The 24,020-nt window shown below is 52.2% G+C and overlaps 5 protein-coding genes across 7 annotated transcripts; 2 read left to right on the top strand and 3 right to left on the bottom strand.

Annotated features, from left to right (window-relative positions):
• The first annotated feature begins 198 nt into the window (after positions 1-198).
• On the top strand, positions 199-6,409 carry LOC147228004 (uncharacterized). 2 transcript variants are annotated; one of them, XM_086158474.1, is made up of 11 exons: positions 199-292; positions 1,294-1,472; positions 1,837-3,324; positions 3,400-3,492; positions 3,577-3,681; positions 3,756-3,865; positions 3,941-4,132; positions 4,254-4,416; positions 4,494-4,659; positions 4,747-4,841; positions 4,912-6,409. In XM_086158474.1, the coding sequence occupies exons 2-11, from the start codon at positions 1,316-1,318 to the stop codon at positions 4,995-4,997; spliced, it is 2,655 nt and encodes an 884-aa protein (XP_086014600.1). In that variant the 5' UTR covers positions 199-292; positions 1,294-1,315; the 3' UTR covers positions 4,998-6,409. The 2 variants fall into 2 exon arrangements, with proteins under 2 accessions (XP_086014600.1, XP_086014601.1); XM_086158475.1 differs by lacking the exon at positions 3,577-3,681.
• A 678-nt stretch (positions 6,410-7,087) lies between these two features.
• On the bottom strand, positions 7,088-11,580 carry LOC147228003 (uncharacterized). Its single transcript, XM_086158433.1, has 9 exons — positions 11,517-11,580; positions 10,660-10,773; positions 8,868-10,541; positions 8,693-8,792; positions 8,139-8,287; positions 7,945-8,057; positions 7,778-7,867; positions 7,575-7,697; positions 7,088-7,488 (listed from the first exon to the last, which is right to left on the bottom strand). Exons 1-9 carry the CDS (start codon positions 11,572-11,574, stop codon positions 7,375-7,377), a joined length of 2,535 nt encoding a protein of 844 aa, XP_086014559.1. The 5' UTR covers positions 11,575-11,580; the 3' UTR covers positions 7,088-7,374.
• Positions 11,581-12,053: 473 nt separating this feature from the next.
• Positions 12,054-13,769, top strand: LOC147228002 (glutamine amidotransferase-like class 1 domain-containing protein 3, mitochondrial). Its single transcript, XM_086158228.1, has 5 exons — positions 12,054-12,106; positions 12,668-12,902; positions 12,979-13,150; positions 13,223-13,424; positions 13,501-13,769. Exons 2-5 carry the CDS (start codon positions 12,798-12,800, stop codon positions 13,691-13,693), a joined length of 672 nt encoding a protein of 223 aa, XP_086014354.1. The 5' UTR covers positions 12,054-12,106; positions 12,668-12,797; the 3' UTR covers positions 13,694-13,769.
• A 1,061-nt stretch (positions 13,770-14,830) lies between these two features.
• On the bottom strand, positions 14,831-16,410 carry LOC147228001 (uncharacterized). 2 transcript variants are annotated; one of them, XM_086158354.1, is made up of 7 exons: positions 16,338-16,410; positions 15,952-16,079; positions 15,622-15,850; positions 15,460-15,551; positions 15,256-15,395; positions 15,068-15,172; positions 14,831-14,989 (listed from the first exon to the last, which is right to left on the bottom strand). In XM_086158354.1, exons 2-7 carry the CDS (start codon positions 16,067-16,069, stop codon positions 14,909-14,911), a joined length of 765 nt encoding a protein of 254 aa, XP_086014480.1. In that variant the 5' UTR covers positions 16,070-16,079; positions 16,338-16,410; the 3' UTR covers positions 14,831-14,908. The 2 variants fall into 2 exon arrangements, with proteins under 2 accessions (XP_086014480.1, XP_086014481.1); XM_086158355.1 differs by having other exon boundaries at positions 15,952-16,082; positions 16,338-16,376.
• Positions 16,411-16,846: 436 nt separating this feature from the next.
• Positions 16,847-23,751, bottom strand: LOC147228000 (uncharacterized). The gene is made up of 7 exons (XM_086158353.1): positions 23,508-23,751; positions 19,298-19,439; positions 18,952-19,095; positions 18,612-18,734; positions 18,362-18,532; positions 18,019-18,144; positions 16,847-17,888 (listed from the first exon to the last, which is right to left on the bottom strand). The coding sequence occupies exons 1-7, from the start codon at positions 23,669-23,671 to the stop codon at positions 17,649-17,651; spliced, it is 1,110 nt and encodes a 369-aa protein (XP_086014479.1). The 5' UTR covers positions 23,672-23,751; the 3' UTR covers positions 16,847-17,648.
• Between the last annotated feature and the right edge of the window lie 269 nt (positions 23,752-24,020).

Here is a 24,020-nt window from a genome sequence, read left to right as displayed (position 1 = left end):
GACTGCAAGGCAGCTTTATATAGTCCTGGAGTTACGGTGCTGAGAGAGGACAGGTGTGTGAAAAACAATGAGTGTCAAAGAGGGAAATTTACAGATCTGGTCATCATCGTCATAACTGACATCACGAAGGGGTAAATAGAGAGCTGAGCCTTTTTTCCTTATAATTCTGTTCGAGGCCGGCTCTCGGGTTGCAGAAATTCCCAGCGACTCCTCCTCCAGGACGCATTAATAACACGCGCTCACGCCGGATTCGGAGCACTTGCAAATCTGCCGTTCAGAATCAACTTACCAGGTAAGACTTGGCTCCTGTTTGCTTTTATTTACACCTTTGAGCAAAAGACTCTTGCTTATTGTGTTAACATATCATTTTTAACCCTCGTATTATGTTAAAGGTCAATTTGACCCATCTCACCCATTGACTCAATGGGTGAAATTGACCCTTAACATGATATGAGGGTTAAATCCCTTTGGAGGAAATAGCTGTAGAGAACTGTTACTTTATTAGGCAACACTTCAATGTGAAAGAGTAAACAAAAAATGCTTGGTCTATAAACAATGAAAGACAAACAAAATATATCCTATGTATTCATGTATAAGGAGCCTGCATTCCTTCTCATTTGTCAAAATGCAACCAAAAAAGTAAAATTCATCATGTGCATTTGCTGCGGCGGCGACAGGAAATTCTACTGTTTAATTCAAAACTGCTTTTTTACGAATCATTTAGATGCGGTAATGAGAGCATTAAATGTTTTCAACTCACCTAAAATGATCCCTAAATACCAAAATAGAAAGATCTTACATACAGATAAAAGTTAAATAGTAAACAATAGTAAAAGTAATCTCCCATCTTTACAGTGACTGCAGGGCAAGTTTGTCTCTTTTGCCAGTTTGCCAGTCTTATTTATACATACATTTTAATTTATTCATTATTTTCATCTCTTGTTTATTTCTATATACTTTATATTTGTGTGTGTGTGTGTGTGTGTGTGTGTGTGTGTGTGTGTGTGTGTGTGTGTATATACATAGATATATGCAGACGTTCGGACAAATGCTTGGAAAATGATGATATATATACATATACTGTATTTACAGTTGTGTGTGATGATAATATGTATATTGTATACACACACACGTATATATATATATATATATATATATATATATATTTATACTTTTACACAAATTAAGTTTAAGGCATGAATAGCTTGCTGTGAAATATGAATTTGTCACATTATACTGTTTATCTCCTGCCATTCTTTTATTTCAATCTGCCGCTGTGATTATTGTTTTCAGCGAAGCGTTGCGTGAAAGCGTCATGTCCACGCCCGACGGTTTTCCGGCCAGTTTCTACGGCGAGCCGGGAGTTTTAGGGATGTTATCGAATGGGATCAGCGCTTTTATTGTGCTCCTGCAGAACTTTAACACGGTGCACACAGGCGTACCGCCACATGGCGTGGAGAACATACTCGCAGGTAAAAGCTGAACATAGTTTGCTATTCTTATGTTACATTTAACACAGTGGAAATATAAAGGTGTGTTTTTTACGTCATGTTGAGGCTTGTTTTCTTTTCTTTTTTTTTTGAACATTTATTAGAACAGGTTCCTTAGCAGAGTCATACACATTCTTACAAAACCTCATAACAAGATATACATTATACAATAATCTTTATAGGTCACTTATTTCCTCAATAGCAAGTGAAAGATGAAATAAAACTAAAAAAACAGAAAAAAAAAAAAAAAAAAAACACAAAGAAAAGCACCTAACTCTGTCAATTAGAGATAATATCTTCGACTCTCCAAATATTTTTTTAAATGGGTTCGATGCTTGTTTTCAAGGTGTCCATCTCATCCTGATCGGTGGGATCTGCCAGCTATTCGCAGGGATGCTCTCTTTTCGCAAGTACGATCACCTGAGCGCCACCGCCTTCGTGGGCTACGCCGCTCTTTGGGGCAGCTACGGTGCGACTCAGATCTACTTTGGCGCCCTCGCTGAAGCTCCGCCCACCATCGGCAACACGTCGCTGTCCGCCGAGGTGATGAGCAGCGCGCCGGCGAATGGAACCGCAGAGGCCTGCGATCGCCCTTTATGCCTTTCCCTCAAAGAGTCAGCCGTCGCCGGCCTCGTCCCTTACATCTTCATGTCGTTTCTCCTCGCCTTCTGCTCAGCCACGGTCAACTACATCATGCCCATTGTTTTCGGGGTCATCACGGCCACGATGATCTTCGAAGCGGTGGGTCTGATGGCGAGATGGGCTCTTGTCCTATCTGGGATTTTTGAGTCGCTCATCCTCGTCATCACATTGTACGGCTCAGCTGCGCTGCTTGCCAAAGGTCTGACGCACCGCCTGCCGCTCAAAGGCTTTGGAACTCCTTTGTTTAACGTTCTCCTGCTGGGAACCGCCAGCTCGGGGACGGCCAAGAGCTCCGGCGCCGAGAAGAAAAAGAACACTAAATACGCAGAACCGATGGCCTTGGGGTTCTTCTGTGACACTATTTGCCCCTTTGTCTTCGCCTTCTACGGCTTCGGGTACATGCGGGCCTTCGGGCTCGGGGCCGCCTGGGTGTCCATCGGCTCGGTCGCCCAGCTGCTCAGCAGCTACTACTCCCATCTACGGCACGATTGCTACCACACCACAAAGTTTGGTCTCCACGCCGCCTTTTGGCTGGTCAAAGCGTGGGACGAGTTCGTAGCGTCCGTGCTGGTTGTAGAGGAGAACGAGGTGATCTCGGGGAGGACGACGATGGCGGGAAGCTGGTTCTTTCTGGCGGCGGCGTTGGTGCTTTGTTGCGGAAGCCTGAACATGGATGCGCTGGAGCTGATCCACAACGCGGGTTTTGTCTTCCTCACCGTTTCCACGATCCAGCAGCTCCCGCTCCGGCAATACCGCATTTTTTTCGGGGTCGCTTCGCTCCTCTTCTCCGGGCTTTCCTTGTACGCCACTTTCGCCCGTCTCATCAACACCATCGCCGAGAAGCTTCTGATCCCCGTAGGACCGAAGCCCGTCTCCGCCGACAAGCTGAAGCGGACGTTCGCCGGCCTAACCCGATCTAACGAGGGGGATCCAGAGAAGCCTCTCCACAGATGCTCCGACACCTTGTTTTACCTTTCGAACGGTATCGCGTGCCTCTCGGCTCTCCATGGCCGCGGATCCAGCGCAAACCTCGCCTTCCTCCACCTGACCGTCCCCTGGGTCCTCATACCCGGCGTCATCGTCCAGTCCTACGTCAGTCGGCTGGAAGTGGGAAGCGCGGACCGGTTTGGATCGGTCGTCTCGTCGGTCTACGTGGTATTTTGGGCCTGCTGGACCTGGTTCCGACTGGCAGGTATGCCATCGCCGGCGAGGCACTTTGGTTCCGATTGAGCCCGCAAGCGCCGATTCGACGTTTTCCCCTTCCCAGGCAACCTTCTTCAGCTTTCACCGGACGACGCCTACGCTTTTACCGTCGGCGCCATTGCTTTGCTGATTATCAACGGCTTCCTGATGCTAGCTGGTGAGAATGAGCGCTTGCTATTTGGAAAACACTCATTACATTCCTTTTTTGATCCGCCGGAGTCTCTTTGCTTTTTTTTCTAAGCTTCCTACAGGAACCTGCTTTTGCTTTCCCTGACAACGATCATGGAGGTGGTCCTGGTGTGTTTCCTGCTATCCACTCTGCAGCGTCTGCCGTACCGGCTTGAAAGTGAGTTCAGACAGGGGCTTGAGCAAAGTGTTCACGGGACGGATCCGTAAAAATGTACGAACCGTGTCTTGCAGTGTCCACGCTTGCTATCTGCTCCATCATTTGTATATACGGGGCGCTGGCGTCATCGATGAACCGCATCTTCTCCCAACATCTGCTCCCTACGGGCCCCGCCTTGCTCAAGGTAACCGCTCCTTTCCGGCTCCATTTGCGCTCGCTTGGATCATCTTTTCATCCGATCGTCATCATCGTCTCATAGGAGGCGGTGAGGAAGGAGACGGTCTCCGAGACAAACTGTCTGGCGGCCGACTCGTCGCTCACCAGCGGCCTTCGAGAGATCGGCAAGCTTCTGGAGGACGGGGGCGTGTGCGGTATCCCCACCGACACCGTGTACGCTCTGGCGGCGTCCTGCAAAAATCCACAAGCTATAAAAAGCATTTACGATATCAAAGTAAGAACGACGCTCGCGGCGCGCGTTCGTGAATCGCGTCGATGTCGAGCGTCCGACGGCCGTACGATTTCACGGAAAGTCGCCGAGTCCTTTTGTTAACCTTTGGCCCCCGACACGTTAGGAGAGACCCGCAGAGAAGCCCATCTGCATCTGCATCTCCGGTTTGGATCAGCTGGCGGCGGCCGAGCCTCCCTTCAGTCCTCTGCTCTGGGAGTTCATGAGAAACGTGTACCCGGGCGGCATCAGCTGCATCGTCAGCAAAGGAGACTGGCTCTTCCGACTGGGTACGAACCGTCCGAACCCCTTTCGGTCTCCGGCCGGGCTTTTTACGGAGCGAGCGTGTTTCGGTGTCCTCGCGCAGGGGTCGGCCCGGCCTACGACTACGTCGGGACCGGCGACACCATCATGATACGCGTTCCTGATCACACCGTGACCGGCCACCTCTGCGACATCACCGGGCCCCTGGCCATTACCTCGGCCAATCCCAGCGGAGAGTCGGACAGCACGCACCACAGCATGGTCATCGAGTAAGCGTCGGCCGGCTAAAATGAGTCTATAAAAGGCGCGGGTGTCAGAAGTACGATACCATAACCTCACCTCCCGCTCTTCTCCAGTCGTCTGGGACACAAGCTCCGAGGAGTTCTGTGCGACGGGGATTCGGGCGAATCCGTCGGTTCCACGGTCGTCAGCTGCCTGAGAATCGACCAGGGTCCGTAGACTCATTCTCTTCGGTTATCCGTAAACTTGTACGTACGTGACCGGTCTTCTTCTGTCAACAGGAGTCATCACCATCATCAGGGAAGGCTGTGTCCCGTCTGCAAAAATCACACAGATTTTTGACCGAGTTCGAAGCACGACGGTGTGAAGGTTCTCAGCTTCGCCGATGGCGCTTTATGGGCGGGAACAAAATCCCGGCAAAGCTGAAGGCCGCTGAGATTTTTCTTTTTTTTTTTTTTTTCCCACAAGGAAATCTTAGCCAACATTCGACAAGACATGTTCTCCCCGAACCCCCTCACAGGTTCTGCCATTTCCTTCCAAAGTCCAAACACACGCAGTCGCTTCGCCGCAGATTTCGAAACCCGCCGTGTCCGTGATGGTATCTTTGGCCGGATAGGCCATAAATGAATCGTTGTTTCATCGCGTCTCGTCCTACTCCGACTCATTCTCCTCTGAAACGCGCCGGACGATTATTTCTGATGTTCTTGTTCGTAGCAGTGTTGCCGGTATCGTTTACAGGTCGAGAACGACCCCGGTTGTGTTTTTCAATTGTGTTTATCCGATGACCGTTTCAAACGGTTAGGGGAATGTTATTTAGGGGAATAAAAGTCACTGCGACAAGATCGGTGCTGTGAACTATACTAATTAATATCAACTATGATCGATCATAAAGTACAAACCAGATGAATATGTCAGTGTGTCATTCATTGAAGTAACACTGTGAAGTGCTTCGGTTGCTAAGCTATAAAGCCGCTATAGGCTCAGGGGTGTCGTGACTCAGTTGGTAGAGTGGCCTTATCTTAATTGGAAGGCGAGAGTTTTATCCCCGGCTCCAGCTGAGAAAGTGCCGAAGAGTACTCGAGCGAGATGCCGAACCCTTTTATTGTATGAAGTGGTGGAAAACGGAAGCCAAACGCGAGACGTGTTCTTCTAGATCGAAAGGAAACTGGAAGCCGGGACCAAAGTGCACCCGGAGTTTAAACCGAAGGCTGAACAACGCGGACGGTTTCCCCAACTTTTCTGTCCGCCAGTAATCTTCCTCCGTGCGACGCTCTCCTCGGCACCCTCCTTCACGTCCTCTTTTACCCCATGCCTTAATCTCCTCTTGGATCTTCCTCCGGACCTCCCGCCCGGCACTTCCAACCTCACCGTCGCCTTCCGGATACGTGTCCAAACCGGCTTTATCACCAAAAACGGCTAACGCTCCGAGAGTCCGACCAACTCCTTCCCCGTCCTTCCCGAACTCCTTACTCCCAGAAAGAGTCTCGACCCGCTTCCTGTCATTTCTTTCATTTGAATGAGGGCGGAGTAGGCGAGCGGCCGGACACTCGCGAATCCCGACCTCTCGTTGTTTTCTCGTCGCATCTCATTGCATGTCATTCTTTCTTATGCGAGAAGATCGACTTTGAATCGATGTTCCGGGAGATGCTGCATTCATTTTTACAGCATTTATGAGAGAGAAACCGCTCGCGCTTTATCACGATAAACGTGTTCATCGGAAAAGGATTCACCACCAGAGAAACCGACTGATCTGTGTTTTCCTCGAGATGGGATGTAATATGTTTCACCATGTCATTAAATATAAACCGTATTAAATCATTTCTCTGAATCTACTCCCTTTGTTTAGAATTGAGCGACGACCGACGCGGCGGTTCTGGAAAAACATTTACGGGATTATTCTATGTTCCGTAGAACTGAACTCGAACCGCGAGACATCTGCACCCTCCTCTCAAACGCAGAGGAATTGTCATTGTTGTCATTGCATTTTAATGATTTGCAAACACGTCTAAATGTCCTCACAAGGAACGGGAAGAAAGAGGCGGCGGCGCCGGGGGTTCGGCCTTCCAACCGGAGGAGCTATTCTTTAAGGTAGCGAGTGATAATTAAGCTTTCCGTGGAACGCGATGAGCAGAGTTTAGCACATGAACTCACGTTAATTGGCGTCATTACAATTCATTACATCGACAGTAGAAACGAACCGTCGCGGAAGGCGAACGGGCTCTGCCGCCGCGTCGGAAAACCGTCGCGCTAAACTTATTAAAGCGAATCCTCTTCCGTCTTGTCCCCGCTGAAGTCGCTCAGAAATATATACACATGAAAATATTTAAATCCTCCAGACAAAACTCAGCCATTTCCCTCTCGTCCGATCCTTCCGGTCAAATGAATCACTCATACGCTGAAAAAATCCAACGTATAGAATAGAACAGAATAGAATACTCCTTTAATTGTACGTCTGAAACTCACAGGTATTTTATTTGATCTCAAAAGACAGTTGTATCGCCGTTCTCCAACACACCTTTTTGATGATAGAAAAACCAAAAATAAATGACATTGAAAAAAACACATTCCTCTCTTTCTCTGAGGTTTCATGGCTTCAAGGATTCATGTGGTGAGTTACCATCGGCAAAACGCGCTACAGACGGCGCTCCTGTCGCAGATCCTGACGCGACGAGTGCGCTCGACAAAGACGGGTAAGGAAAATAACGACAAAGCACTTTCGCGGGAAGCGGCGCCGGTTTTCTTTTTCACGCTCCGCCGTCACCCTCTGCCGAAGATGGCCGCCCCGTATCGTCGGTGAAAGCGGGGTTTACAAACTCCTGTCTGTGCCGCCTCCAAACGTCCTCGAAAATGCCAAGAACCTACGACGCGGTCAAAAGAAAGGAGGCGTCAGCGACGGCGTCAGCGACGGCGTCAGCGACGGCGAGAAGACCCGGCCATGTCTTACCTTGGATTTCGGAATGACGCCCACTCGGAAGAAACCGATGTGTCCCGTTTCGATTTGCGTGCAGTCCACTACGGTGGATGCGATGTTCTCCGGGGAGGGTCCGTCGCATAAAACGCCGTCCACCTCACAAAGGAACATATAATTCACTCTCAAAGCAGGAGCGGCGGCGTTTCTCGGATTTACTGACAAGCGACTGTCTTCACCTTCTTGCCCAGTTTTGCGTAAACCTGGTTGTGATGAGTTGTGTCCGCCTCTCCGGTCGGGTTGGCGGAGGTCACGGCGATGGGTCCCACCTTGAACATAAACCTATTGACTCGGTCCTGATACGGATTCGGACGCACGGTTTCACCCGATCGGCCACTTTCCTCACCAAGTCGGCCAGGTACGTGGTCACCGAACAGTCCGGATTCCTGATGGCGATGCTTTGCGGCGTCCCGATGTGCTTTGCGGCGTCTCCCAGGCCGAAGGCGTCCATCCACGGGCCTGCGTGAGACGACAAACACGTACGTGGCGTTCCCGGAGGCGGCCCGTGCGCCGCCGAACGCGCGACCGCGCGGACATTACCTCTGGGGATGACCATGCTGATTGAGGAGGGCCAGGCGGCCTCCATGAAGTCCAGGAGCAACGGGCTCAGCAGGTGTCGCACTGGTTCCAGCTGCTTGGTGGAGGCGAGCCACATGGACATGGGCCGGTCCCGCGCCTGCTTCTTCACCCTGTCATTAAACATCGTGGTCGGTGGGAAAGCCTCCGTCGGAGACGCCGGAAAGGCCCGCCGACACGATCCCCTCGCATCGGTTTGTCAGAGGTCGGCGTTGGCCGACGAAAAGGCGCTAGCGGTTTGTCGACGCGCGGGATCGAATACGCTCGTACGAGGCTGATATTCTGTCGTTCGGTCGGTACGTGAGGAAACGTCGCGACGGACGATAGCGATTTTGAGGTGTCGCCATCGCGCCCTTTACGGAAACACCGAAGCCTCACACGCATGTCACGTGACACGTGGACGTCAATCGGACCGGGATTTCTGACGTAGGTAAAATGCCATTGATTTGTTTTCCCGACGGTACCGATAAGCATCTGCTGCGTCTCCCGTCACGAGAAGTGAGTTGGTATGGACTCACCGGTATGCTCTGGTGACGGCGTCAGGCCTGTGACACGCCGCCACCAGCACGTACACCGTGTCACTGGGAACGCCGCATATCCCCCCGTTCTTCATGATTCCTGCAACGAAACGACATTACGTCTCGTATCGACGGCGCCACGCTTTAAAAGCCGCGCCGTTTTTTTTTCTTTTACCTGCAATCCGATGGACGGACGAGGCCTTGTGGGCCGGCAGGTGCGGACAGGCGTCCGCCCCGCCGCCGACTCCGTTCAGCCTTATGAAAGGCCTCCCCAGTGGGATCTGAGGGGACCGGAAGGTGCCGTTGAACAAGCGGGCCAGAAAGCAGTAAAAGCCGACGAGGCCGAAGATGGCGGCGACGGCTTCGTCGTAACCTCCGGGAAGCGCGCCGACCGCATCCAGCAGGAAGCTCACGAGGACGAGCTGGAAGCCGACGGCGTAGACGCACCAGGCGACGCTCACCACCAGCGCCGCCGCCGCGACCCACAGGTTGAGCAGCAGGAAGCCGACGATCCCGGCGGCCAGGTTGAATCCTCTGGTTTCCCCGTACAGACCTCCGAAGCGCGTCAAACCCCACACCGTCCACATGGCCCCGTGCAGCGTGAACGCCGTGCTCTCGAAGACTTTGCCCCGGGAGAAAGAGATGGCGCCGCAGAGCGTCTGCAGGGCTCCGCCCGCCGCCACCGCCCAGGGCAGCACCAGCACCCGCAGGGGATCGGCCCGCGGCGCGGCCGTCATGGCGAACGCCGCCACCGCGCTGCAGGCGAAGCCCAGCGCCTCGGCGTCCGCGTATCTGGAGTAGCCGAGCTGCGGTCTGTGGAGCTCCTTGTCACGGGGTCTCAGAGAGAGATACTTCATTCTGGCAACCGACGCTCTAAAGAGGCCCCGTCCCGTCGGGATCTTCTTGGTCGAGACGGCGTTGAACGCCTCGATGAACAGCGTGGCGCCGGAGGCCACGAATATGACGGCCTGGACGATCTGCGCGGGTCTATGGAAGAAGCTTCCGCGTCCGGCCGCTAAGACGACACAGTAGACGGCAAATAAGGACTGGTAGAGGCCTTCCAGCAGGCTCTTCCGACAGCCGAACACGGCCAGGACCAAAAAGAGCACGGCGAAGGCGACGGGCAAGGGGAAAGGCAAGCGCGGCACGATGGCGTAGCGGCACAGCAGAGCGCCGTACCCCTCCGCGAACTTCAGCAGAGCCGTGAAAGCGCAGAAGGTGGCGGAGTGCGCGTCCATGGCCCTGTAGAACAAGACGCACGTGACGACCTGGAAGACCCTGGCCGTCCACAGCCAGGGGACGTGCCCGACGGCCGGCCCGGGGGCCACGCCCAGCAGAGGACAGGCCAGCACCGCGGCCGACACCAGGTTCATCGTCAGGCTCGAGGCCGCCGCGTCGACCCTCCCCGGCGGCGCTTCGCCTCGCGGCCCCCGCCGCCTCTTGAGGCTCGAGCCGAGAAATCGGACTTTGCCGCGGGTGACGTTGGACAGCAGCCGTCTGAAACCGAAGAAGCCGCACGCCAGGCAGACCAGGAGGTAGTTTGCGGCGGCGGCGGATTGGCCGAAACCCGTCGCCGACAGAGCGGCGATCTGATGGGCGCAGGCCAGGCCGACGCCGGCGGCTATGAGACACAAAATGACGTTGTTTACGATGAGAGCGGCGCCGGCGATGACCAGCAAGGCGAGCGTAAACGCCACCAGGCCGGGGACCAGAGAGCCTTTCAGATCGGCGTCCCGCAGCAACGCCCGCCCTGCCGCCACGTAGACCAGGCCGGAGCCGCACCACAGACCCGAAACAGTCAGGCACAGGGCGGGCAGGAGCCGGCCGCTCCTCGGGCTGCAGCAGATGCCTGGGGGACCAAACGTCAACATGGGCGTAAACTTCTCCGCGCATAGATACGCAAGACACTAAATCATCAGTACGTGTGACGGAATAGCATGTCGGAGGGAAAAAATGATCAAACAGACCTGCGTAAGCCAGAAGAAGAGCGAAGAGGAGGAGCGCGATGCCCAGAGCAGTGTGGGGGATGAAGTCCTTCGCCGGAGAGCTGGGATAGCCGTTCACCAGAAGAAGAAGAGACCCTGAAGATGGCGGCCAGACCCGACGTACGAGCGGGCGTTACCCAAACAATCGAACAAAGAGGCCCGAGAAACCGCTTTTTATTCGCTTTCACGGGAGGAAAATAACCCAGGTGGTTTTCTAGTTCCGAGATACATCATCGGTTCTTCACGTTAAGCTTTCAAATGGAGACGAACGCGCTTTTCGATTTGAAATCGGCGGCGGCGTCCAACTTTTAGCTGCTCGGACATTAGATTTTGTGCAGCTTAAATACTTCAGTTCAACTCCATTTCGGCGAGTCTGTCGGTCGTGAGAGAAGTTTTATCGGGAGGACACGTTCGATTTAGAAATTTACGGCAAATTACAGTACGATGACGACGTGTTTGAACTTTGCGGAGGTTTTGAACGTTGGAATTCAACGACGTTTGCCAAATTTGTAAATATCTCCGTGTAAATTGAGAGGATTTGCGGAGAGTTTTGTTGCCGACGCAGAGCGAACGAAGCCGCAAACGGACGTGGAAAAGAAGAACCGTAGGATTATGTTGGAAGTTGTACTAAAAATGAAATCAGAATTGAAAATGACTCGATAAAATAGTTAAACCGTTGACACGGACGTCTTTCAAGCTGAGTAAGGAAGCCATCAAGTTGTGCTATTTGTACTTGTACCTCAGGATGTGAATATTCCTTCCATCCATGATTTTACAAGCAATTTATAAATGCATCATTTTCACATTTTGGAACGCCGATCCTGTACGTAAAAGCTTACCGCCGGATATGCCCAGGATTCCCACGGAGACGTGGAGCGGACGGGAGACCGGATCCATCGCCGCCGCCGCCGCCGTCGATTCATGCGCGCCCGCGGAAAGAGACGCTCTTTATACCCGGAGGATGGAGGCGGAGCATCACGTTCACCTCGGAGAAAAACACGAGCAGGAAAGTTTACTCTCAAATTAAAAAGGAACACTTAGAGTTCCATTGTTGGCAAACACAATATTGGTCAATTTGTATATTCCTGTTAAGGGTGTAACCACATTTAAATAAAGCGTGAAAAGGAAAAGGAAAAAGAACCCGAATGACATCATCTATTTACAGCCTCTCCCTTTTTTAAATACTCAACAGAGGAGGTTTTGCTCCGAGAACAAATACCAACCTGTTGGATTCGAAAACAACAGCTTGAAATCCAATAGGGTCGCGGTGGAGTGGGAGGGCCAGGGTTTGTGTGTGTGTGTGTGTGTGTGTGTGTGTGTGTGTGTGTGGGTGTGTGTGTGGGTAGAGCTATAAAAGTTCAGCCCAGCCCGCTCACTGTCCTGGACGGCATCGCACCTTTGCCTGCTTTACAACCGACACCTGCTGGAGGTGAGAATCTAATCTTCGACTAGTTAGTTTACTTAAAAAATAGCTCTTACAAAATAAATCAATAGTGAAATTAAAAAAAAAAAAAAAAACAGATAAAAATAATAACGATAATAACATAAAATGAAGATTAATATTTGTCTACCGATCTGTGTCGTAAATGAATTTTCTGTTTGATCCCAATCGTTTCTAACATCTTTTGCATGATGTTTGTAAAATATCCATTTTTATGTATATTTACTCTACCTTTGTAATGCATGCAACGGGAGAGTGTTTCAATAAAGTGCCGAGAAAAGTCTTCAGGTGGCGTGCCGCACCTGCAGGAGCCGACAGCTGCTTGTTGCCGCCGTCCTTCCATCAGCAATACGATATAAAATGAAAGAGATACATCAAAATAAAGCAAAGAGGCCCTGTTTGTGTGTATGAGTGTGTGTGTGTGTGTGTGTGTGTGAGAGTGGAGTGCTGAAAAGATATGAAGAACTGCCGCTCGCCACTGTGCCTGCTGCCGCTTTAATAGGGAACGAGGCGCTCGTTAGAGATTCTTGCCTTTGGAAATCTCCTCAGCGGTCGTGAAGTTCAACACGTGGTTGTTCCGACCCCAGCGGTGACCCCAGTGGTGACCCCAGCGGTGAGAAGGAACCCGAGCATCTCCTTTCCCGTGTGGTTTTCTCGCGACGTCTGTCAGGAAGCGGCGATGAAGCGCGCCGCTGTTATTCTCTCAGGCTGCGGATTTCAGGACGGCACGGAGATCCAGGAGGCCTGCGCCCTCCTTGTCCATCTCAGCTACGCGCACGTCAAAGTAAGAAGGTCGAGAAGGTCGAGAAGGTCGGGGCCGCGCGGCAGGACAAACGTCACGTCGCGTCTTTCCCCCTCAGGTGCAGATGTTCGCCCCGGATGCGGCTCAGATGCACGTGGTGAATCACCTGGACGGCAGTCCCACGGAGGAGACCCGGAACGTTCTGCGGGAGAGCGCGCGCATCGCCAGGGGCGACGTCACGGATTTGGCCGACTTGGACGTTTCGGCATTCGACGTCGCCTTCATCCCCGGTGAGGCCCGGCTCGATTCTTCGCCTTTCGCGTCCATCCCTAAGTAATCTTCCATGTCCCGTGCGTGCGCAGGGGGTTTCGGCGTAGCGAAGAACCTCAGCGACTGGGCGTCGCGCCGCAAGGAATTCACCGTCCTGCCCCGGCTGTCCGAGCTCATCCGGGCTTTCCGCCGAGCCGGGAAGCCGCTGGGCATGTGCTGCATCGCCCCCGTGCTGGCGGCCGGGGCGCTGCCGGGCTGCGAGATCACCGTGGGACGGGACCAGGAGTCCGAAAAGTGAGCCGGACGGACGAGCGCCCTTCGAGTCCGGCCTCGACGGACGCTCTGATTTTGTCTCTCCGGTCCTCCTCAGGTGGCCGTACGCCGGCACGGCCCGGACCCTGGCGGAGATGGGCTGCAAACACGTGAATACGGACGTGGACGAGGCGCACGTCGACGCCGCCAACAAGCTGGTCACCACCTGCGCCTTCATGTGTGACGCGCCGCTTCATCGCATCTTCGACGGCATCGGCGTCATGGTTAGAGAAACCCTCCGACTGGCCTGAGAGACGCCCGTCCTCACGCCGCCACGCGTCGTCTTTACTCCATAACTGAAATAAAACGTGCCGATCCACAACCAAAGTTCTCGCCGCCTCGTCTTTTCTCCGATTCACCGTGAGACCAAGGATACTTCACCCGGTGGTACCGATACCACCGAGGAGCTCCACTGAACGCCACAGGAGGTCTTTCCTCCCCGAGGCGATCAGACCTTTTAATTCCTCTCCATTCGGCCGCCGGCAACCATAAAAAACTATCTTTAACTTAAAAAAAAAACTGTGCAATATTTCATTTCATAACAGCTACACGACAATTTTTGGTGGCATGGCTATTTATTCAGATTCATTATCAATCCGTGAAGACGTTCATTATGGGAAAAGTTAAGGTTTCGCCGTCTTGGCAGTGTCTTTTGGATTTGGAATTCATGATTAATTCTTCGGCATGAACGTGGAGGTGACCTTTGACCTCTCCGCCGGCTCGCAACCCTATTCCGATCTTATCGTATTCCCTTTCGTATAACGCCGATCATTTCCGCTGTCATTTGGTTCACCCTGGACCGCTCGCCGGTCAATCGCGAGGCCGCATACCCGTATATCAGCGGCGGGCCGTGCATTTTACACCTAGGCCTTCAGTGGAGGTCCGAATCATGGCTAATGATGATGGCTAAAATGTGATTGGTTAAATGCTTTAACATGAAAATACATGTCTGGAAGCGGCGCAGCCAGGGGAAAAGCTATGAAGGGAAGGGAACAGGCTATTTGGAATGATTTAATAAGTACTCGTGGACAAAAAATGATCAACATCTGTGATTCAGATCTTTTTTAGGCCAGCAGAGAAGGCCTCGCAGGCCCCGACGGCCCACCGCCGCTGTATATAGACGGACAACCGATCGGTCGCTCATTCATTCGGGGCAATTTGCAGCAATTTTTCCGATGAAGCCTCGTTTTTTTTTGGTCCCCTCGTCGGATTCGAACCGGAGTCCTTTGTCTGTTTATTTCCACACCCGCCTTTTCCGAGCTCACCGTTTTTGTTATTTCTACTTTTTACCGGCCCATATATTTTAAGTTCAGAGCGTGACAGCGCGCCACGCCGTGCTTTCACGACGCACACCCAGTGTTCGGTGCGATTCAACAACGGCACAAATGTAAATGTGTCTTTTCAATTTATTGATTTTAAAGTGTGGACTTCAGGAGAAGCCATCAGAAGAGGCTGTGATTTATCTTCTACTGTTGTGAGAAGTGGTTGAAGCGGTCCTCTCCGCTGACCAGCACCGTCGCGGGGAACTTCCTGGGACGATCCGGATCCTGAAGGGATGTAAAAGGAGTCCGGATCAATGAGCAGAGCGGAGACGGCGCTCGGAATTAGCATCCCGCTCGCCTCACCTCGATGGGGCGCGCGGAGGTGGGCACGTAGCGGACGACCAGCCCGCAACGCCTGCGCCGGGATCTGTTGGTGTCGCTGCTGTGCACGAGGAAACCGTCGTGGACCTGCGGGATGAAGGTCCACCGTCAGATCACGCCGCGCCACATACTGACCTTTTAAAACGACCTCATGAGAAAGTGTAACCCACAGACATCTGGCCCGCCGCGAGCTCGCACCACACGGCCCGGTCCGTCTCGAGCAGCTCCTCGGGAATCTCCTGGTTGACCGACAGCATATTTCCGGGCCGCGTGGATCGGCGGTGGAGGAGGAGGCCGCGGCGATGACTCCCTGCGGGAGCGGACCGACGCGTGAGGTTACGGCGGCGACGCGTCGGATGAAGGCGCCGGTTTACCTGGGATGACTTTCAGGGCGCCGTTCTCTTTCACCGAGTCGTCCAGAGCGATCCAGATGGAGAGGACGTGTCCTTTCTCGATGCCCCAGTACCTGTCGGCCGAGAACAAAATGACCTTCCCCGTCTTCCGCCCGCTGACGTTCTGCTTAACGCAACACCCGCCTTATATCCTGATGCCAAGCCACGTAGGGAAGCCCGTCGGCTTCCCCTCCAAGTCCGCTCTGCTCCTTTTTGGTCGGGTACTTGCAGATGAAGCGCGAGTCCAGCATGATGACGTCAGGACCCAGGACGGCTTTGACCACGTGCAACACCCGCGGGTGTTTGACCAAAGCCATCACCCAGGGATACGTCACGTGGACGTTGTGGAGGCTGTACCGGGTGTACTCTTCGCCTGGGGAGCCAAGACAAGATGTTCCAAGATACATGGAAGAAGAGTTCCCATTTCCCCTTTCGGCCCTTCTCGGCCCGTCCTCGCCTTTCGGCACGTCTTACCGAATTCCCCCTCCAGGTCGGAGAAGCCCCGTCTCGCCTCCTCCAGCTCCTCCTCGCTCAACACGGGCAGCGTCGGGAGGTAGCCGCGCTCTCTGTAGGCCTTCTCCAGCTCAGCCATGGCTTCCTGCCTTCTAGAACCACACGAGTGCCATCGAGAGTTTTCAAACACCGCGAACCGAGACGTCAAAAAAAACCCGCCCGGGCAGCTCGAGCTAAACGCCGAACGAGATATCGGTAAAAGCGAAGGCGAAACCGGAAATGCATCCTTTCCGTGTTCGCAAGCGTGCGGCCGTGGCCGCGAAACTAAATCTGACACGCCGCTCCGCGCCGGACGGCCATTGTCGACAGATCAAAACACCGTCCGACCACCCCGGTGGAATTCTTACCCAAGCGACCGGATTTGCTTTCTCCCGTTGCAGAGGTTTCTCCCGGCACCCGAGAGGCTTGCTGGCTTCCAGCGTGGGGAGGAGTGGGTTTATATCTGCCGGGGCCGTGGGCCGGTCCAAGCCCAGGTGGCTTGTTATGCTAATGACAGGGTGAGATCTTGGCGACCCGGAAGGTCTGAAACCCCCGGGGACGTGAGATTTACCGGCCGAGTGACAAAAAAACAGGTTTTTATTTTTGTCACATGACCGGGAACGGATAGCTTTTCCTTTGTGACGCCTCGACGTTTTCAGGACGACGCAGGAAATTTCAGGGCGGCTCACATTCGCCCGTAGTGACGCCGCCTCTTACTGTCAACTCACGGGCCAGCGGGAAAACTATTTCAGGAACAAACACGGGTCTGCGTTCTGAAGAAAAACCGCAGGGCGACGTATTTGTACTCGGGGCGTAAAAATATGGGAAGATATATTTTACGGGGAATATTTAGATGTGAAAACAGGGAAAGAAAAACAGGACAGCGTTGACGCTTGGCGTTCATTTTAATAGTCAAACATGTAGGAAGATGTCAAGTTTCTTTCTCATGAGCCGCTCTTGGCTATTTTTTAGCGGGTTTGACTGGAAACCGGCGTTCTCGGGAAGAGAGAAACCCCAAGGTTACGTGTAAATGTTTGGACCGAGACAAAGTCTTGTGTTCCACGACAATGACGCGCAATTGTGACATTTAAATGTTTATTTAGGTACGTCGGCAGTTTAGCTGTGAAAGGTTCAGCCTCGGTGATGAAAAAATAAATAAGAATGAATAAATAAAGAATTAAATTCTAAATATGTTTATATACATAAAAACATATTTAGAGAGAAAACTATTCTTTTGTCTAGTTTTTTTTTCCTGTAAATTATATACATAACATAAATACGGTTTTGTTCAAAATGAAATTCAAAACTCAGGAGTTACAAAAAAAAAACCAAAACACACAAATACGACGAGCAGATACAGCGGGACGCGTCTGAAGGACGGGTTTCGTCAAAACAGCGATGTTTTGCGATGTCTTGTCGACTGAACGCGACCCAATTCCAAAACGGCCGCAAAAATACCAACCGAATAAAAGGGCCCAGAAAATGGACCTGAAAACGTCAGCGCCCTGGATTTACCTCTGTGTTTGCGCCGCGTTGAGCCCTTTTTCCAAGCGACTCAGCGAAATCAACTCTATGCGGCTCTTTTTTTGCACAAATTATTTCCTATTTCAGAGCGCGGAGAATATTATCCGCCACGTGCGTGATCGTGCCGGTGGCGCCCCCTCCCCCCTCCTCCGAGCTCAGGCCGACTCTTTCCCCTGGTTTGAGTTCTGCTGGCCGAGCGGCTCGTGGTGTTTCCTCCGCGGGCCGTCCCTCCCCACGCTCCGCGACCTCTTGTCTCCCCCCGGCGGCTGCCGCTCAGTATTGCAGCGGTGGACGAGCACGGGATCCTTGCAGGGAGGCGTTTTCTTCTGCAGCAGCCTCTGCAGCAGCTGCTTGTCGGACCGCTCTCGCCTGAAGTCGTCCTCGTAAATCTTCAGCTTGGAAAAATCAGATAAGAGCGTTGATAAGAGACCCCGCAGCTTTTGATGTGAAATGAGAGGAGACATCCAGGCGGACGGAGTGTGTGTGTGTGTGTGTGTGTGTGTGTGTGTGAGGAGACGTCACTACCTGCTCCTGCAGCAGTGCCACCTGCTGGCACATTTCCTCCTTCTTCCTCCTCAGCCGTCGGTTTTCCTGCCGTGTGTGTTTGTGGTCACTGCGCTCCCTCTGGTACTCGGCTTCGTAAATCTCCGTCTGCGGACAGGACGCGGCGGTGAGGCGGAAGAGAAAAAGGCGTTTCTGCCGCGCTCCCCACGAGTCCTCTGTCAGAGCAGTGACCACTTGGTGGTGTGGTTCACCGTCGCATGCCAGCCTCTGTCAGAGCGAATCCTTCCCCGGCAACAGCGGGATGAAACCGCCGCGGGAAGAAACGGACGGGTTTGGTCATTCGGTTTGAAAAGGTACGACCCACCCGGAACCTCAGGGCCTCCAGCTGCGCTTTCGGAGTCCTCGCGTCTTCCGGCTTCTTCTTGCCTCGCGGGTGCACTTTCGGAGCCGGGAGGAAGGAGGGGCCGCATCCCGAGCCGCCGCCGCCGCCGCCCTGCAACATGTGACCGTGCGCGGCCGTGCTCGTGACACCCTTCTGTAAAGAAATCAAACGACGTCACTTGTCACGGGAACGAAAAGAGTGACCGTTTGGAATCCTTTGCGAGTTGGAGCACCTGTTTGGCAGGCGTGCACTCGGGGGCTTTCGCTCCGCACTCCGGCAGTCCAACGTGATCCAGCAACTCTTGGCTCTTCTTCCTCTCCTGCACCAGCAGACGCTTGTAGAACTCCTTTCTATCCTGCAAATACCGACGCGAAGACAACACCGTCATCTCAGACGACGGCGACCTTCTTTTCCTTTTGCCGCGACCCCTTCGGTAAAGTGCGTAAGTCGTCACTCGTGCACGCGTCGAAACACGCCCGCGAAGCGACGACGCTCGACGGCCGAGCCTCGCGTCATCGTTTCCGTTCGTCTTTTTCTTTCCTCGCCGGCGAGGAGCGTTTGCCGGCCGTTACCTGTTGGTGCTCTAATTTGAGCAGCAAGCTGCTGTTCATCTGCTTCAGGGCGGCGTTTTCCAGCTCCAAACCGTCCAATTTGTGTTGCAGGCCCAACGTCATGGTGTGGAACACCTGGTCCCACTCCTCGCTCAGTTTCATCAGCTGAAACACATTTTCTCCATTACGGCACGCGAGCGCAGCTGCAGAAATGAATAGCGGTAAACCTTCTTCTCGTTCGCCGCGTCCTCCTCGCTGTCGGGGCCTTCGTACAACCGTTACTTTTCTGTCACCGGCGGCCGTCCTTCTCCTTTTTCTGTTTCCGCCGGACGGAACCTGAGCGGACGGGTTTAAGACGCGGCCTCACCTCTTTGTTGACCCTGCGGAGCTCAGTGTTGCTGTTCAGCAGTCGGAGCTTCTCCCGGTCGGAGGAGGTGACCGTCATACTGTCGCCGATCTGTTCCTCCCCGAACTCCGGGCCGTTACCCTCGGGGCTCGGGTCGTCCGTCCTGCACACACACACACACACACACGCTAATTGTAAATAGCATAAATAGCGCCGAGACAAAGAACATTCGTGGAAAACCTCCATTGATGAAGCGACACGTGAAGCACCTCGGGGGGATTCGGAAACCCACTCACATCCAGTGCTCTCACAGAGAGAAACATCTGAGCCATTATGTACGACCCCCACCCACCTACCCACACACACACAATATGCACTCAAGACACACACATATACCAGACGCGTGCACACACACACACACAATGATCACCCCCCAGGGCAAGCGAAATCTCCCACCATCCGATGCTTTTGTGTTATTGGATCGCCTTTGCAGACGACGGAGTGACGAGCGCCGCAAAAATGTCGATTTCTATCCGGCCGTTTGGACGCTGACGAAAAGGAAAGGACTCGGACGGATTCATCGTTCAGACTCGGCTTCCATGTTGTGCGTGCGCGTCGTGTGGTCCGAAGAAGTGTTTTACCGGTGATGTGCGTAGAGCCAAAGCCGGAGGAACACGCAGATCTGCATGTTCTTCGCTCAAACATCACGTCTCCTCGCCGAGCTCAGCGACGCCTGTCGTCAGAGACGTATTCTATTTTATTCATTTTGCATTTTTCTACTCAAGCGCACCTTGCCGACCGAAAACCCGTCGCGTTTATTCTGCTAACGAGTCCGACTAAACGAAGGCGTCGCTCCGGCAGCGGGTGAGTAACCGCCCGGTCTGCGGTCGTGACGACGCTTTTCAGGACGTTTCACATGTGTTTTGATACTTTCCGTCTGACCTCGATTGCGCCCGAACTCTTTCACCGTCGGTGAAATAGGTCTTTCATTTGGGCGACAGATGTTGGTAGTTTGAGAAAACAGAGCATTTTACAGGTTATTCCTTCGATTACCCTGGTTTTACAAAAAAAAAAAACCACAATGAAGAGGAACTACTCAGAGCGTTTAAACTTGGGGTTGATGCACTGAATGCCTTGAATGGGCTTTAAACGCAACTCCTCGTCGACATCCTCGTCAGAGGACTTTCAGCTCTGGCTGATTAAAGAAGACCACGCTGGCTTCATTTGAGGTCAGAATGAGTGCAATAATATGCACAGGTTAATGAACACGGTGGAGTTGCAGCAGCAGCAGCAGCAGCAGCAGCGGTCGGCAGGTGGTCCGATGCTTCGCCCGGAGGGCATTGGACCGCGTTCAACGCCCTTGTTTGCTCGGCGCTTTACACAAGTTTGGTTTAGGCGAACGGTTTATTTGATGGATTACGCTTCTCTACGACAACCCTTTCTCTCTTGTAGTAATTACGATCTTTCCGGATTGGTGGAGCCACGAGGCGGGGCCTTCGCTCGTCCTTTGTTTCACGACAAACCCTCACACACTCGGCCGAACCTTGACGGACACGCGAGGTTGTCCTGTACGCAGATGATGCGACGATCGCCTTTTCACTCGTCGAGGCCACGACGAGTCCGGCGTCTTTCGGGGCGCGAAATTGATTTCGGTAAGACAGAACAAACATTCCGTGATGGTGGAGAACTTTTCTTTTCTTCGTAAAGCCATTTCTATGCGAGGCGCCGTTGTTCGGCGCAAACTTTGCACATCGGACCGTAGCAAAACTGTCTCCCCGGTGTCGTTTGTAAATTTGCGGCCTATTTAAGGATAAATAATTTTCCCGGGTAAATATATGTATTTGCTCAGTGGCAGAGGGTTGGACTGGAATATGAAGAAATATCGGCGAACCGAATATACGGCGGCAGAAAAGGGAGGTTTACTTGAGCGTAAAAACTGTAAACAACGGGGAAAAAGCTGGCGCCAGATTGTGTCGCATTCAGACGGAGCGTCACATCAGAATGCGGGTGTTATCGATCCCGCCGCTCCTGGTGTAGCGGGGAGCAATCAAAAATCACCGTTTCACAAAGTCGAGCGAGTCAAAAGGAAATACAGCACTTTACTCCAGAGGAACCCGGGCTGTTTAGAGATAGGAAAGAGTTAATTACGCAACGCCTCCCCTGGGAAGTGCGGGACGGAAGAAGATGAAGTGCTTAAAATGCCTACGTTACTGATTCAGCATTCAAAGCGTAGACTGTCACACGGACGGCGCAGGAACCTGAAATTCCTACTTTGCTGCCCACAGCGCACCCATAGGAAGAGCGAGGAAACGCCCCATTTATGGCGCTCCCTGAGCCGAAGCCAGTCTCGGCCGTAATTCCTCCCGGAGAGGTCGCCCGGAGTTCACGGATCTCACGGAGATCCTCCGTCCAGACGCGAGCGCGAGGAGAAAAGCGAATTTCAATTTCAGCAATAAACAGTCAGACGGAGGCGAAAGGACTTCCACTCGCCGAGCACGGTTATTTCCTCTGAAGTTTTTGGAGGATGTGAGATTACTGAAATGTGCCCACAGTGAAAACTACAGCTATTAGTCATCCGAATCTGAAAGAGGGCCGTCACTCCGTCGCGAGGCGTCGTTGACGGCTCGGCCGGATTTCCATGATGTGAACTGACTTCTTTTTTGTAAGTCACGTGTTGAAAGTACGCGTAACTCTTCCCCCTCGTGATTTAAAAAAAAACCTTTGTCTCAGCATCTTTATCCCTCCTCTTGTGTTAGGGTCGCCAGCGACCCGTTTTTTTATTGCATCGAGGCTTCTTGACTTTGTCAGGAACCTTGATTTCAACAAAATTCAACAAAAAAATTTTTTTTCACTGCATTATAAAATGCTCCGGTTAAAATGATGTCCTTTGTAGTGTTAGGGTCGGTTTCGACCCGGGTATAAAAATAAGATTACAAATCGATAATTATAGCCAAACTTTAAATCATAAATACATTGTCAGCCAACACGATGACAGCCACCTCCTCCCCCACTCATGAGAGCTTCTGGGGATGCTCATTTGTCCAGGATCGCTCCAAAAAACAAAACAAACAAAGATGAGCATGTCCAGTCACGTCCTCGACATGACCACTGGACTGCAGGGTCACAATATCACTTGTGACATTTTTTTTACCACCGATGACTTTGGACAAGAACTCCTCAAGAGAGAACTTACCATGGTGGGCACAGTGAGGAAAAATAAACCTGAGTCGCCTGCTGAAATCGTGCAGGTGAAAGACTGGGTTCCGCTTTCCTCCAAGTTTGCTTTTACAGACACCACCACTGTTGTCTCATATTGTCCAGAAAGAAGACAGAATGTGATACTTCTGTCTACTCCTCACAAAGCTGCAGTTGTGTCATCAGGAAGTGACAAAAAGCCCACAATTATCCTTGACTATAATAAAAACAAAGGAGGAGCGGACAACCTGGACAAGCTGACAGCACCTTCACTTGCCAGCGAATGACCAGAAGATGGCCGATGATATTTTGTGTTATGACCTGTCCTGTGTTTCAGCGTGTTCATTTTAAAGTCCTATCGCTGACATTTTTTTGTTTCTTTGCATTTTCTCGAAGAAAATATATATGGGTCGAAAATGACCCATAACACCACGGATGTTACTATAGTTAAAAATTTTAAAATGAAAAAAATAAATCAACAAATTCATTTCAGAGATGTGTTCTATACCCCTTACCAATATTCCGGTAACACAACATCCTTTAATTTATTTATATTATTCTCTTGAGGTTAATTTTTCTGTTTTTTATTGAAATCGAGAAGTATACTAATAACAAAACAACAACAAAAAAATTTAAATCCAGTATTTTCATGGATAAGGAAGCCTAACAAGGTAACCAAGAGATGAGAAAAAGAATCGGAATTTAAGTTTTTATTTTTAGTGTATTTTGAGGCTGATTTAAGACACGGGTCGAAACCGACCCGTTAACGCCGGGGATGCTACCAGAAAACTAACACAGGAGGAGGGTTGAAACAGAAAACCCCAAAACGCAGCTTGTAGAACGCTTTCTATACCAATGATACAAATTCCAGTGGAATCCCAGGGCTCCCGTTTGTTCACACCGCCAACATCGGGGTAAATAATGACGCCGACGCCAAACATTTTCTATTTCTCGAAGCAGCGTTTTAAAGACGGCTGCGTTTCCCTCGCCAACACCGACCCGCCGGTGAACTCATGGATCTAGAAAGTCGACGTACCAGAGTTCTTCATTTGGCGTGAGGTGCCGGCGGTCTCGCGGGAGGCCGCCGCCGTCGTCATCGGCTCCCGCCGACGATTCCGTCCGTTTCGGGGCGTCTCGGGCCGCCGCCGATTCCGACGACAGGGACGAAGAAGGTGAGAAGCGCAACAAGTCTCCCTCCATGACTGACGATCTCACGTTTTCCACAAAGACGTCCTCGCAAAGCCACCGTTGCGCTTGTGCGGCGCAGGGCGAGCGCCGCCGTCGCCTCTTATAAGAGAGGAAAGTGAAAGAAAAAGAGGAAGTGGCCGAGACCAGATACCGCATGATGCAGAACTCTGAGAACAGGAACTGATACCGACGCGGCCTTCGCCATAACAAAGACGGCCCGACCTGTTTCGACAAGTTATTCGAGGACGGTGATGATTTCAACATATGGATGTCTCTGACATGTGTTGGAGGATCATTTCGCCGCCTTCACCTTTCTCTTCATGCCTGCGGGAGCAAGTTAGTAAAGCTGCTGTTCATCCTG

The sequence above is a fragment of the Fistularia commersonii genome, chromosome 13 (genome assembly GCF_037954325.1).
Source record: "Fistularia commersonii isolate RoL2024-O1a breed Wild chromosome 13, RoL_Fcom_v1.0, whole genome shotgun sequence".
In the NCBI taxonomy this organism is placed as follows: Eukaryota; Metazoa; Chordata; class Actinopteri; order Syngnathiformes; family Fistulariidae; genus Fistularia; species Fistularia commersonii.
Note: the sequence above shows the minus strand (reverse complement) of the source record. Positions and strands in the feature narration are given on the sequence as shown.